The sequence below is a fragment of the Coregonus lavaretus genome (genome assembly GCF_964263955.1).
Source record: "Coregonus lavaretus genome assembly, contig: HAP1_SCAFFOLD_1162, whole genome shotgun sequence".
NCBI classification, from domain to species: Eukaryota; Metazoa; Chordata; class Actinopteri; order Salmoniformes; family Salmonidae; genus Coregonus; species Coregonus lavaretus.
Window position 1 is genome coordinate 34902 of NW_028158779.1, and position 15376 is coordinate 50277.

The 15376-nt window shown below is 46.5% G+C and overlaps 1 protein-coding gene across 1 annotated transcript; it reads left to right on the forward strand.

Annotated features, from left to right (window-relative positions):
* Window positions 1–237: 237 nt before the first annotated feature.
* On the forward strand, window positions 238–14539 carry dkk2 (dickkopf WNT signaling pathway inhibitor 2; the record flags this gene model as incomplete). Its single annotated transcript, XM_084197826.1, has 4 exons — window positions 238–438; window positions 11389–11539; window positions 12044–12184; window positions 14175–14539. The coding sequence occupies 4 exons, from the start codon at window positions 238–240 to the stop codon at window positions 14423–14425; spliced, it is 744 nt and encodes a 247-aa protein (XP_084053952.1). The 3' UTR covers window positions 14426–14539.
* Between the last annotated feature and the right edge of the window lie 837 nt (window positions 14540–15376).

Genomic DNA, 15376 nt, shown 5'->3' on the forward strand with positions numbered 1-15376 from the left:
TGACATTTTTGTCGATGGCAATAACCCGTTTCCTTTTCTGATTTGTTGAAAATAGAACACTTACCGTTCCTGACTTTTTTCGCAAGCGGTCAACTTAACACATGGACACAGTGTAACAGAGCGCGCGTTTCTGTGATACCTTTATGCGTAATTGGCGAAGTCCGGGTCGCCCGCGTTATTCTATTCGAATCTGTTTATATTTTTTTGTCGACATTTCAAAACAATTGTTTCCCAAGGATGCTCGTCCTGACTCGGAATAGATGCTGGTGTGTTTTCGCGCTGCTTGTCGCGGCTTTGAGGATGGGAGAGTCGCAAAGAGCAGAGCGCTCCAAGCCAAACTCCATCAAAGCCGCTGTGTTGGGAGAGCCCACGGCGGCCACGAACCGTTCAGCTACCCTCCAACCCCGGATCACCAAGAAAGGCAACATCCTTGCGCAGGTAATCTCATCTTTCTATTTTGATTTACACATATATTAATGTAGTTATGCATTTTTTGTAACACTTTTTGGCGAGGACATTGGTAATAATTTCTGAAATATTTACTGTTTTGACATCCCTTTTCATGTTTTGAATAATCGTATTGGTATAAGTATTTTAGATGTCACCGTTTTGCATTTATATGGCTGGTTGCAACTGTTCCAATACATGCGTATTTGCTTTATGCATGCCCCCAAACATTGTGTGTGGTGCCCAACTGCCCATGGAAGTTTTTTGACGATAACTAAAATAGCGGTTTCAGCCCCTGTGCCATAAAAACTTATCTCACGTGTGAATCGTTATTGGAAATTACAGGGATTGGACCCCTCATAAACCTTAATTGCATCTCAGACCTTGACGCCACTGTCGGGTCCAACACGCTTCCACGGTAAATCATTAACATGAGCAGCAGAAATGTGAGAGAAAGTAAGTTAACACCGGGGATACTTTTCTGTCTGGTTCTTAATGTCATTAAACCGCTCCAGACGCTTTCTGGAATTATTAGACTGAACTGTGGGCTGAGTGTGAAGGATACTCTTACCGACCACTTAATATGCACTCCAAGTGTTATCAGTTCCTGCTGTTTCAACACAGTGGGGAATTAGCCTGGCTGGCTGCATAGGCCTAGTGCCTCGGGGTAAAGAGCTACGCTATAGTTTGGTTCATGTGTGAATTGTAAAAAAGCATTCTGGGTAATTAGTCATCCGATTGTTTTATTGGAACTAGATATCACTTGCCATACTGTACGTTTAGGCTATATAAGGTGTTCATATTTTGTAGGTGAATTGAAATAAATAAGCTACATATATAAATAGTCTCTCTCTCTCTCTCTCTCTCTCTCTCTCCCTCTCTCCCTCTCGCTCTCGCTCTCTCTCTCTCTCTCTCTCTCTCTTTCTCTCTCCTCTCTCTCTCCCTCCCTCTCTCTCTCCCTCCCTCTCTCCCTCTCTCTCTCTCTCTCTCCCTCTCTCTCTCTACTGCACCTGCTGTCTCGACCTCTGGATGCTCAGCTATGAAAAGCCAACTGACATTTACTCCTGAGGTGCTGACCTGTTGCACCCTCTACAACCACTGTGATTATTATTTGACCCTGCTGATCATCTTTGAATGTTTGAAAATCTTGAAGAACGATCTGGCCTTAATGGCCATGTACTCTTATAATCTCCACCTGGCACAGCCAGAAGAGGACTGACCACCACTCAGAGCCTGGTTCCTCTCTAGGTTTCTTCCTAGGTTCCTGCCTTTCTAGGGAGTTTTTCCTAGACACCGTGCTTCTACATCTGCATTGCTTGCTTTTTGGGGTTTTAGGCTGGGTTTCTGTATAAGCACTTTGTGACATCTGTTGATGTAAAAAGGGCTTTATAAATACATATGATTTGATTTGAACTTTGACTTATTCTCATGATACCATTTATGAAAATGTTATGAAGTAAATTAATATGAAAGTTGACCAAATTAGTTTAGATCTTTATTTATTTATTTTTGTTATCAAATGTAGAAGGCAGTACTGCTTATGTGATTTCTGGCATCTTCTTGAGCAGTAGATGGCGCCACATTTCTGTTTTCCCATGCTATACATTTAAACCAGCATAAAAAAAAAAATTTAAAACTTTTTTTTCTCCAACTCAGACAGAGAAGAAACAGCTGATTCTCTTTGTCTTTTACAATCAAAGTGTTTATACCAGTGTAACTACTGGATGACTACAGTTTAGCTTTGGCTTGGACGTGTGTCTGCAGTAGGCTTATATAGGTCTCCAGAATGTCACTTGTAATGTTACCAGTGGATATGCCTGTCTGTAGCCTATGTGGGGAGCTGTGTGTGTGTGTGTGTGTGTGTGTGTGTGTGGACACTGTAGTGTGGGAGCTGCTCTCTAATGCTGAGAGCACTGTTCTGAGATCCTACCACTCAGACAGTGAGGATTAAAGGGAATTGCTTCGGCCTCTGTTTAAATGTCTGCTTACAACCTTGCCATTCCAATAAACTGGAGTGGTTTGGATAGAATGGACCACTGGGGATGAGTGTGTGTGTGTGGTTGTATGTGTGTATGTGTGTGGAGACCACCACTGTACTTATAAGAGTGCCATGGCACATTTAGCAGCACATCCAATTGAAGATGGCGCTAATGGTTTCAATGGGAGGTGGTGTGTCTCCCTGTCTCTCCTGGCTGCTAGAATGGTTTCCAGGCTTGTAACAGTACAGCCAACACTCAACAACAGCCAGACATGATCCATGGGCCACTGGCAAACTCTATTGACCTGCTGTGTGGCATCTGAAGTGGTTGTTTATGATGTAAATCAAAGATAATGAACCTTGAAGTCTTCATGGGCTTTTAATTGGCAACGTGTGGCATGGATTTGTGATGGCTTATAGGAGCTTTTCTTATAGTGTGGATGATACTGAGCAATCAACCATGCAAATAGTGGGTCATGGTGATTGCTTTGTTTTGCGACAGAAGGTCCTCACTAACTTTTTAGCTTGTATACTCATAATGAACTATTTACTCTATAGAGAATGGCCTGACTGAAGTGAACCTGTCTTGATTTTTTGATTTGCACCAATTGAACTGTAGGTTAACCAACACTTATCCGGTGATCAGGGTGCCTGCCGGGTAGAGACATGGGGTGGGTCAGAGCTGTGTGGGTCAGAGACATGGGGTGGGTCAGAGACATGCTGTGGTCAGAGACATGGGGTGGGTCAGAGACATGCGGTGGGTCAGAGACATGGGGTGGGTCAGAGACATGGGGTGGGTCAGAGACATACGGTGGGTCAGAGACATGGGGTGGGTCAGAGACATGGGGTGGGTCAGAGACATGCGGTGGGTCAGAGACATGCTGTGGGTCAGAGACATGGGGTGGGTCAGAGACATGGGGTGGGTCAGAGACATGGAGTGGGTCAGAGACATGCGGTGGGTCAGAGACATGGGGTGGGTCAGAGACATGGGGTGGGTCAGAGACATGGGGTGGGTCAGAGCTGCGTGGGTCAGAGACATGGGGTGGGTCAGAGACATGGGGTGGGTCAGAGACATGGAGTGGGTCAGAGACATGCGGTGGGTCAGAGACATGCGGTGGGTCAGAGACATGGAGTGGGTCAGAGACATGCGGTGGGTCAGAGACATGGGGTGGGTCAGAGACATGGGGTGGGTCAGAGACATGGGGTGGGTCAGAGACATGGGGTGGGTCAGAGCTGCGTGGGGGGCATCAGTGGAAAGCGGCGGTGTGAAACCTCAAACATTATAACCAATCTCTTCTGGCTGAACCTTGGCTTTCTCTACCCTGTAGATTTATGAAGACGTTGGCATAATGTTGAGGTTGTTATAATTCGTGATGAAGCGTTGGCAGAATATTACACCTTCCTCCATAGAGGCAGTGGATCAGGACATGAGTGATTGTCCACTTATAACATTTCTAAACTTAACAGTTTGAGAGAGTTTCGCCATAATTCACCATCACATCCATTTAGTCACTTTCCCACATTTCTCCCTCAGATTCCTCCAACAGCAGACCTCCTCAAAAGAAGGGTGTCCATGTTTTATACAGCATTATTCAAGCTGTTGAAATGTATTCCTTCAGGGCCTTCAACTCTCCGACATTAAAGGATATGCGAAAGATTACAACATAAGCTCTCAATAAATCACCCACACTGGCTCGCTTTCAAAAGTCACAAATTAGAGACGGGGAGTCGGGGAGGGGAGCACGTCGGCCACCCAGAGAAGCCTGCAGGAAACCGGGGAGTAATTTGGTGTTTAAACTGTCAGATTAGTAAAGTTGGGCTCTATCCAACATGTCGAAGATATTGGTGGATCTATATAGGAAGTACCATGACAGCCTAATTTGCTTTTGTTTCCCTCGGCTGTTGAAAAAGTTTTGCACTGACTTTGCTGCTCTCTGCTCTCACTGACTATAAAAGTCACATGAATCACTTTGCGCTCCAACCTCAAGGTCAGGTTGTGACTGTCCCAAGTGATTCAATCATTACAATGAAGTCAAGCTGTGTGTGGCTCCATCCTCTATTCCCCTCACATTCAATGGACTTGAGTGAAACCAAACCAAAGTAACCCAAAGTAAAATATCCTCTTGACTGGTAGATGTTAAGAACCAATGCTCCTGGGTGGCCACTGGTTCCCAGTAAGTTAGAGAACCAGTACAGATGGATGGTATGGGCAGGGAACGTTCACCGCCCTAACCTCTGAACCCACAAGCGGAAGTGGAGGCATGCGTACAGTAACAGTGGTTGGCTGTTTCCTACCAGCGCCTGGACATCCATACAGTTTTAACTAGTCTTAAAACTGTATTTAATTCAACACAGAGATTATTTTAACAAGCCAGGACCGAATCGCTTAGGCTCCCCTCGTAAAAGTTGGGAGCTACGTCCCCTCTCTCCCCTCTCTTCCCCCCTCTCGCCCCGCCAGCACCCCTCCCTACCCCCCTCCAGGGTTAAGTAACTGTTTAGTGATCTTAACGATCTGAGAGGGGGAAACAATGCAGGCCGAGGTGTGACTGCTTGTTAGCGCTAGGCTAGCCGCCGTCAAGGCTCCGTCTCCTCCGTCTCAGGGGCCCAGCAGGTCTCCTGGCTGTCTCACACCCCTCCAGTCAGGGGGGTCCGGCGGGTCTCCTGGCTGTCTCACACCCCTCCAGTCAGGGGGGCCCAGCGGGTCTCCTGGCTGTCTCACACCCCTCCAGTCAGGGGGATCCGGCGAGTCTCCTGGCTGTCTCACACCCCTCCAGTCAGGGGGGTCCGGCGGGTCTCCTGGCTGTCTCACAACCCTCCAGTCAGGGGGGCCCAGCGGGTCTCCTGGCTGTCTCACACCCCTCCAGTCAGGGGGGCCCAGCGGGTCTCCTGGCTGTCTCACACCCCTCCAGTCAGGGGGATCCGGCGAGTCTCCTGGCTGTCTCACACCCCTCCAGTCAGGGGGGTCCGGCGGGTCTCCTGGCTGTCTCACACCCCTCCAGTCAGGGGGGTCCGGCGGGTCTCCTGGCTGTCTCACAACCCTCCAGTCAGGGGGGTCCGGCGGGTCTCCTGGCTGTCTCACACCCCTCCAGTCAGGGGGGCCCAGCGGGTCTCCTGGCTGTCTCACACCCCTCCAGTCAGGGGGGCCCAGCGGGTCTCCTGGCTGTCTCACACCCCTCCAGTCAGGGGGGCCCAGCGGGTCTCCTGGCTGTCTCACACCCCTCCAGTCAGGGGGGTCCGGCGGGTCTCCTGGCTGTCTCACACCCCTCCAGTCAGGGGGGCCCAGCGGGTCTCCTGGCTGTCTCACACCCCTCCAGTCAGGGGGATCCGGCGAGTCTCCTGGCTGTCTCACACCCCTCCAGTCAGGGGGGTCCGGCGGGTCTCCTGGCTGTCTCACACCCCTCCAGTCAGGGGGGCCCAGAAGGTCTCCTGGCTGTCTCACACCCCTCTAGTCAGGGGTGCCAAGCGGGTCTCCTGGCTGTCTCACATCCCTCCAGTCAGCAGGCCCTGGGGGGCGAGTGTGGACCCAGATGGGCCATAATGGATATCGGGGGCCCTAACAGGCCAACAGAGTATCCTGAGGGGAATTCAGTTCACTTCCCTCTGTACTTAGACCTGTTAATGAGAGTCAGGAGACACAGACCCCCTCTCTATCCACAGGCTAACACCTCACTGAGCTACAGTAGACCCAGCTCTGACTAGACCCAGCTCTGACTGGGGTTTCCGGCTCAGTCATGTGCCCCTCTTTTGATCGCTGGTGTAGGGCCAATATGGTTCTCTCTTCTCAATACCCTGAGTGTATGAGAAAGGCTGAGTGTAACCCAGAGCCATGTATTTAAAGAGTTAGGACATTGAGGTTTCTGCATTATGAAACATTTCCATGACACTTCAACATTCTACGCTGAGTGTACAAAACATTAAGAACACCTGCTCTTTTCATGACCAGGTGAATCCAGGTGAAAGCTATGATCCCTTATTGATGTCACTTGTTAAATCCACTTCAATCAGTGCAGATGAAGGGGAGGAGACAGGTTAAAGAAGGATTTTTAAGCCTTGAGACAATTGAGACATGGATTGTGTATGTGTGCCATTCAGAGGGTGAATGGGCAGACAAAATATTTAAGTTCCTTTTAACAGATTATGGTAGTAAGTGCCAGGAACACCGATTTTAGTCAAAAACGGCAACGCTGCTGGGTTTCTCACGCTCAACAGTTTCCCGTGTGTATCAAGAATGGTCCACCACCCAAAGGACATCCAGCCAACTTGACACAACTTTGGGAAGGATTGGAGTCAACATGGGCCAGCATCCCTGTGGAACGTTTTCGACACCTTGTAGTGTCCATGCCCCGACTAATTGAGGCTGTTCTGAGGGCAAAAGGTGTTTCTAATGTTTGGTAGACTCAGTGTATGGCAGTCATGCTAACACTCCATTAACATTACATGGGGAATATTTAAACAATTCTATGTAACTGAATGTCTAGAATTAGAACAATATTCAAATGTTCCAAGTTGACCCAACTCTCTAAATACAGCACATGGCTCTGGTGTAGTCTATATGGAGACTATGTCACCAGAGTCACAGACCTATAGAATCCATGATTTAACCCATCAAAGACCCCTGTTTTGAGTGATGAAAGAGCCAAGGTTGTATTCTTAACATTCCTATGACCCGTATGTGTTTTATGCTGTCCCTTTGTTATCTGATACTGTAAGACCGTCTCTCCTTTCAGGGCAGAGGACGTTTGTTTACTTGGTGACATAGTTTATTTGATTCGGTGAGGCTCAGTGCTGCTGACCATGATTACCATTCACAGTTTCAGGTTTCCATGCTTGATTATCCAAGGTCAAGTTCAATCGCCCTCCAAGTTCTCTAAACAGTGTGTGTATATATATGTGTGTGTGTGTGTGTGTGTATTACTGTTATAACGCCCTTCTTTTAATCTTCTTAAGTGAATAGTGAGCAGAGCTCACCTCTCAAACCAGGCTTTTGATGTTTGAACGGTTTGAATATACATTTTGACAGTTGGCTAAATGACAGAATCTTATGTGTCACAGTTGCACTGAAGTAGCTGCCTCATCTGCCTTGACTAGACTTGAGGTAAACAACACTCCACTAACTGTGTGTTGTGGGGTTATGAACATGTGTTACACTCCTATCATATTATGATATCAGTCCTTAGGAATGACTGATGCTGGGTAAATACGGGTAAATACAGAGTAAGGGACAGGTTCAAAGACTCATGTATCCTGGAGATTGCTCCCTCCCTCCCTCCCTCCCTCCCTCCCTCCCTCCCTCCCTCCCTCCCTCCCTCCCTCCCTCCCTCCCTCCCTCCCTCCCTCCCTCCCTCCCTCCCTCCCTCCCTCCTCTCCCTCCCTCCCTCCCTCCCTCCCTCCCTCCCTCCCTTTACTTTCAAAGCCCAGGCCATTTATACCAGCATAAGAGCAGCATGAGACAGGACTGGGGAGCCGGGGGGCTTCCCTCATCGCTCCGCGTCTGTCTCCCTCTTTATGGTCTAGCCTGCATGCCCAGAGAGGTACACAGCCCACTTCCTCTAACAGGGATAGCCTCTTGCTTTCATGTGAGATGGGGCGTCTAGGGAATATAGGGGAGTGGGAGTGGCGGCGACCAATAAAGTGAGCTAGTGGAGTCGTGATCAAATGAGACGCATCCAAACGAAACCGCCGCCTCCCCTCAGAGGACCGTGGCGGGAATGAGGTGTTTTGAAACACGGCAAGATAAAGTGAGATTATCGGCCAAGATTATTACACCAGGTCTTGTATCATTGGGTTTCAAAGGGCTCCTGTGAAAGGATGGAGGCTTGATGGAAGAGGTGAGGGGAGGAAGGGGAGGATAGTGAGGGGAGGGAGGGAAAGGAGGAGGCCCTTCCTACAGCTCCACTGTAATCAATCAATCAATCACATTTTATTTATAAAGCACTTTTTACATCAGTAGATGTCACAAAGTGCTTATACAGAAACCCAGCCTAAAACCCCAAACAGCAAGCAATGCAGATGTAGAAGCACGGTGGCTAGGAAAAACTCCATAGAAAGGCAGAAACCTAGGAAGAAACCTAGAGAGGAACCAGGCTCTGAGGGGTGGCCAGTCCCCTTCTGGCTGTGCCGGGTGGAGATTATAACAGTACATGGCCATTAAGGCCAGATTTTTCTCCAAGATGTTCAAATCAATCCTAGACTGCTTAGCCAGGAACCACCTGATAAAAATATGAGAGACAGTATAGGGTACTGTAGGGCCAAGATATTTGTCTTCATATTTCAAGATAACAGGCTATTTTCCAACATCAAAAAACTAGCTACACTCTTAACCTGTGGTGCTTTGTTGATCTCAATGGTCAATGCTTCAGAGCATTGTGCGGTTAACCAAGTCTGTTTTCTACTTCTCTTAGGGTTAGTTAATTGTCCATGGGCAGCCTTAGCAGAGTTGCCAACAACCGGATGCATCCAGTTTTCAGGGATACAGCTAATTCAACCTAGCTTCCTTTTCCGCTGGAGAACTCCGCTCAGGCGTTTTCTTTTATGCTTGCTACATTAGGTTATGGGCAGCCACAGGCCTAAATTGATACCACTGAACTTGAGAACATGAACATGAACTGAAACGCTTGGCTATGACGATGTCACGGTGGACATAGACTAGCATGTCAAATACTGTGTTAGTGCTACATTACATTCGCCTTGCTTCACTGCAGGTGATTACGAAACTGGGCACAATACCAGTTCAGAAACATGAAGCTAAGGTCAGCCTTTTATGTTTGGAAGGTCTTGCTTTTCCAAGACTTATCAAGACATTTCCAAGTACGCAATTTTGCTTAATAACAGCAGTTCCAAGAACGTATTATTGCTTAATGGTTATTAAGCAATAATACATTCTTGGCAATGTCTTGATAAGTCTTGGAAAAGCAAGTCGTTCCAAACAGAAAAGGTTGACCTTAGCTTCAATAACAACTGTGGCACCATTTAGGATATCACTGTGCTGCAAGTGATTATTGTTCTATTTTCTCTTATTTCCGTTGTATTGCTGGACGGACGTTTATTCGGTTCTCCATGTGTTTTCAATGTGACAAACTCCACATTGCTCACACAAGCTCCAAATATCTCTCAGCCCGTTCAGTTTCTTTAAGCACATGGATATAAACTAACATCTGATCTGAAGATATTGAAATATTCGTTTTTTTTGAGAGCCCGCTTGAATATGTGGTGTACATTTTGATTTAAAAACAAGTTCTGTTATGGTGACGTAACCCTTCGGAATCCTAATCCTCCGACGTAGCACGTTCATTATTGTGACTGTAATGATTTTATTTGCATCATGTTCTGTTCTAGTATTCCCATGTTTATTATCCAACGCTCTGCAATGGTGGTCAGTTCTGACGCAGGTCTGTCAGTACAGCACCAGCCCGGTGTAGAGCAGTCCAAACACGTTGCTATTACGTCAATCTAACATTGGACGGAGAAAACCTAAATAGGCTGTTTGTGGCTATGTCTGTTGTCATTGTTGTGCATTTTTGGGGTTGGTATTGTGTAGCTCATACAAAGTGGACACTAATGCATGTTGTCTAGTGGCTGGTGTTGAAGTGGCCAGACCGCCGCGAAAGACTGAAACAGCCTCATCGACCGACTCTGGACCTTCTCCAAGGATGAGTTACCTGTATACAGTACAATGTCCCCTCTCACTCTACATGTTCAAAACACTCTCACAACACTATTTCATCTGACTCATGATATTATTTAATTTGAACTCGTTTGCCCTCCCAATAAGCAACGTCTATACCATGGTTGTGTGTATTGCTGCATGCACTTGTTGTGGAAAAAGGAAGCTGGGCCCTTTCATTATGGCTGTCGTGTGGACTGTGGACACACTGCGGTTCTACCTCGGTCATCTCGGTTCACCTAAATCAATGTGTTCAGCAGACCCGGTTGGTGGCTGAGGACTGAAGGAATCCACATTGAATTGTTATCATGTTGCCATAGCTTCACCAGACTATGGCCTATGTCTCAGGCTCTGTCTGAAATGGCATCCTATTGCCTAAATAGTACACTTATGAGATGGAAAAAGAAGAAAAGAACCTTGGATGCCAAATACTTGCCTTTCAAATCCCCAGGTACCCAATTAGAAAACAGTTGGTCACAAAACGAACTAACTCCATAGCCAGGGGGTTCTGTTATCCAATGACTGCTTCATTGATCTATTTAGGCTTCTAAAAGCACTCTCGATATAGAGTGAACCTTGACTTGTGTTTTTCTTGGTTGGGGATGTGGTAATGGCTCCATTGTTTGGAATATCTGAACATATTCCTGGCCGTAGGTTGGCACGTAGAAGCTGAGATAGAGGAAGCATTTGTCCCCCTTCTCTCTCTCTCTAGTCCATGGCCTGTTTTCCAGCGTTGGAAAAAGGTCTGGTTCTTCAGAAGGAATTCAGACAGAACATACTCTGCTAATCTGCTTACTGTCTTGAGCAATTTCAGTTGGACTTTTTAAAGCCGTCACATAAAAATACCATGGGAGACAGGGAAATTAGTGACGGTTAGGAGAAGTAGTGGAGTCTAGGAGTTGGATTTATATGACTGTAAGTGGAACCAAAAACGTTTTCCGTCATGTCTGGTAACCATTACCGACAAGACATTATGTTTTTTATGATGCAATTATAAAAAAACGGCAAAGTTATGGGTGACAGGTTTGTCGCTAGTTAGCCTGCGTTGAACCTCAGTGTCACTGTTCCCAAACTACTGACTGTATGTAACCGTATTAACGACCTTAGTCCAACACCTAGCGACCTCGTCCAGAGGTTTCAGACCGCTAAGATGTTTGGCTAACAGTCACAAAAACCCCAATATTATGAGTTGATTGATTATTATTAGGAGCCCAGCCCATATGGGTTAACAAGACCCTAATTGATACATACATGTGATCATTATTCATGATTCTGAATGTGTCTGTTTTGACCTCTACAGGTGTACCCATGCAGCAACGATAAGGAGTGCACTGTAGGAAGCTACTGCCACAGCCCTCAGCAAGCACCCTCCCGCTGTCTCACCTGCCGACGGAGGAAGAAGCGTTGCCATAGAGACGCCATGTGCTGCCCCGGCAACCGCTGCAGCAACTGTACGTTGTCTTGACTGACCCCTCTTATCTCTCATAAGTCAGCATATCTTAAGTCGGTGTGAAGTGAACGCATATCAGGCACAACACATTGTTTTTTAAGGGTTCGATTTAGCACACTACGTCTCTGTCATCTATGTAGCACAGAGGAAAGTTCAATGAGGGAGCAATTACATTCAAACCATATTGAACACATGCTTTCTACCCATAGGTCAGCACTGAATGCTCCTCTCTCTGCTCTGTGTTGTCTGAGAGATGAACTGCAATAGACATTAATGATAACCGCATGTGCTAGTCACAGGGAAGCTGTAATGGCAATATGATCTCTAATAACACAAGTTAAACATCTTGGTTTGTGTCCTAATGCCAACTATGGAAGACGGCATATGACACTGGATCTTTCAAACCCTGTCTTGTCTTTAGCTGCAATGATATCAATCAAGCCTTATTATATGGTGGTTGTGCTCACATCTAACTTCTCTCTCTCCGCTGGCCGTATCAATGTAGATATCTGCGTCCCTATCTCGGAGAGCGTCCTCTCACCTCACATCTCAGCCTTGGATGACCACAACAAGCTCTCCACCAAGGATAGCGCCGCCGACTGGAAGAAGAGTGGGAAAGCAGCGCAGGCCAAACACTCTGTTAAAGGTACAGATTTAGATCTGATTTCACCTCCGTGTTATACACCTGTAAAACAGGCCAGGGTTTAAATAGTATTTGAAATCTGCTTAAAATGCTTTGAGCGTTCGATTGAGATTGCCTGGAGAGCCTGGAGAGATGGGTGGGTTTTGTACTTTTGGAACTACTCCATTGGTTCCATTGCACCAGGCAAGCTCAGACAAGCACAGCTATTGTATTTGAAAGATATTTGATACTACTTGAACCCAGGTCTGAAGACCGCCTCTCGGCCTGGCCTGGGAGAAGATATACAGTAATATGTAAATATGAAGGGATCTCTGTTGTCTTTTCCTATTTTGAAATCTCAATATCTCACGCTGATCCTGGTCCAAGGCGCTACATCTCTGTTGTCCCTGTTCTCTGTTACTTGTCTGTAGTCACACGGAGTTAAAGAGACGCCAGTCCGCAAACGACCGCGATAATTACCCGCTAGCTCGTATATCAGCAGCAAACCTGGGAGACCACGGCTCAGCATGGGGGCCTGGCTGAGAGAAACCAAACCACAGTGGCCCCTTGCTGTTCCCCGCAGCACCTACATAAACCAGGCACACAAACACTCTCTTTCGACAGTACCACGCTGTCTCATAAACATTCATGAAACCACAGAATGTAGAGTTGGCGAGGTTCGTAGTAGTAATAATAACTGGAGTTATTATTGAGTCCCCTTTTGGCATTCATTTTAGCCTGACTCAACAAGTGAATAGGCCTACACTTTGTGTAAGCAGTGTTGTTGTCAATAAAGTTCTACCTCTAATGAGACACCTTAATGGCGGTGCAATGATTGCCCTCTGGAGAAATGTTAGCCGCAATGCTAAAGAGCCAGTATAAAAAGGGTGCAGTATTTGAGGTCGTTTTGAGGAAACGCTAGGCCTATTCACTTTTTAATTTGCGTCTTACTCTCGTCTCACTTCGCCTCTACAACTCAATTGCAGTGACTTTTTGCAGTGTCCCTAAAATGTTCATTTGGAGGGAGAGGCGAGAGAGCAACACAACATATTAAACATTCCATTAAGGCTGAGCACTGAGTGGGAACTTCATGCTGTTGATTGGAACTTCATTTCGTAACAAGCCCCTTACAAGAAACTGAGGTTTTGTCAGTGTTACAGGACGGCTGGTGTGTGTGTCGAGAAAGGCCCTCTGGCAAAGGGGGTTGTTTCACAGAAAACTTGCATGACTAAATAATGTATCATAAATATTTGTTGTACTAATTACATCCTTTGAAAGAGGTAATATAAACCTCCTGCCAAGAATATCAAGTTCTACCCGAAATGGGTTGATTTAGTTGATAAATCAGGAAAGAGGTTCACTCTAATTTTACAAGGGTCTAAGTACATTCCAGTCCACTAATATAATAGCCCTGTAATGCAATTTGAATTGAGATGAGAAGAAAGCTAGGGGTATGTTTCAGCTCTTTCCTATGGAAGTCAAAACAAGGATAATGGGTAATGATTGTGCATTTCCTATAGCGTAGTAGTTGGGGGGTTTTTCCTGTAGAGTGTAATGTACATTTCACATGTAAAAGCATGATTACTCTCTACATATTGATGGGTTTAGGGTTTATGGGGCACAGGACCGAGGTTGGAAAACCCTGCTCCAAACCACACAGACATTCAATTTTTTGCATTCCATAGTCTAGAACAGGGATGGGCAACTTTGATGGGGGTGGGGGCCGCAGTTGCTCCACCCATCAATGGGGGCCCCCTGGGCTCTAATTCAACCTTGATAGATAGCTGGCCGCTGAGTCCGAGGGCCTTCCCCGCAGACCGCCAGTTGCCTAAATAAGGAATGATAATGGTATTCTATACTAGTACGTGCAGTAAAAGGTTAGAGTATATATACATACTGAAAAGTACTGGAAAGTACTGAAAAGTAAGAAAAGGCCTATGTTTTGCATGTGCACCCTGCATCTTCACTCATACTAGTCCATGCTAACACTCCTGTCTCTCCCTCCCTTGACCAGGACACGAGGGCGACCCATGCCTGCGCTCGTCGGACTGCTCCGAGGGCTACTGCTGCGCCCGCCACTTCTGGACCAAGATCTGCAAGCCGGTGCTGCGGCAGGGCGAGGTGTGCACCAAGCAGAGGAAGAAAGGCTCCCACGGCCTGGAGATCTTCCAACGCTGCGACTGTGCCAAGGGCCTCTCCTGCAAGGTCTGGAAGGACGCCACCTCCTCCTCCAAGTCCAGGCTTCACATGTGCCAGAGGATCTGAGGGGTGAGGCAGGGATGTCCTCCGACACCTTTCTCTTTGTCTTTCTCCGCCTGCTTTCAGGGGAGGAGAACCAGGAGATGACATGAGATGGGATGGCGTGAGAGAGAGAGACTGGGAAAGAGAGACTAAGAGAGAGAATGGAAGATGCTAAGAGCTGGTGGATACCCAGCAAACTAAAGCAAAGAAGAAGGTTCTTCTGAGAACGTACGGCACCGTTCCACGTATGATTCTTCCTGTTTGGTTGTGTTCCGGCTCAGAACATTCCCACAACGTTCTGAGAATGTTGCATTCATCGTTAAGTTGTTCAGCGGGTTCTCGAGGACTTTGTGCAAAATAACTTCTTTATGTCGAAGACACTTAACAATGTTGGATGTGGTTTATGTTCAAGTTCCTTAAAATGTTGCATATATTTTCAGACAATGAAAAGAAAAGCCATCTCTTTATTACAGCCGTCATTAACCAACGGCATAGAAACCTTCTCCTCTTCCTATCTATCATTATGAAGGCAAGACTGCTGTGATGCACCCTTTGTTTACCAGCTATGTTCGTTTTTGGCACATATTTCACATATTATATTTTCACACTAAGGGAATGACAGAACCCCAGCTAACCGATACAAGCTCTATTGTAATCTCACTATTCTGATGGTGTTTGTAGCGTTCACTCCAATAGTGTAACCAATGTGGGAATCTCCAAACGAATAGTCGCCTACAACAACAATAACTCTCAAACCAACATGTAGGCTCAACCATGCTAGTAAAGAACAAAATGCATATAGTTTTTGTATAGATTATGAACATAGATATACAGTTAACTGCCAAAATAAAGGAAAGGCCAATAGGGTGTTGGGCCACCATGAGCCAGAACAGCTTCAGTGCACCTTGGCATAGATTTTACAATGTCTGGAACTGCGACACCATTCTTCCATGAAACATTCCAGCATTTGGTGTT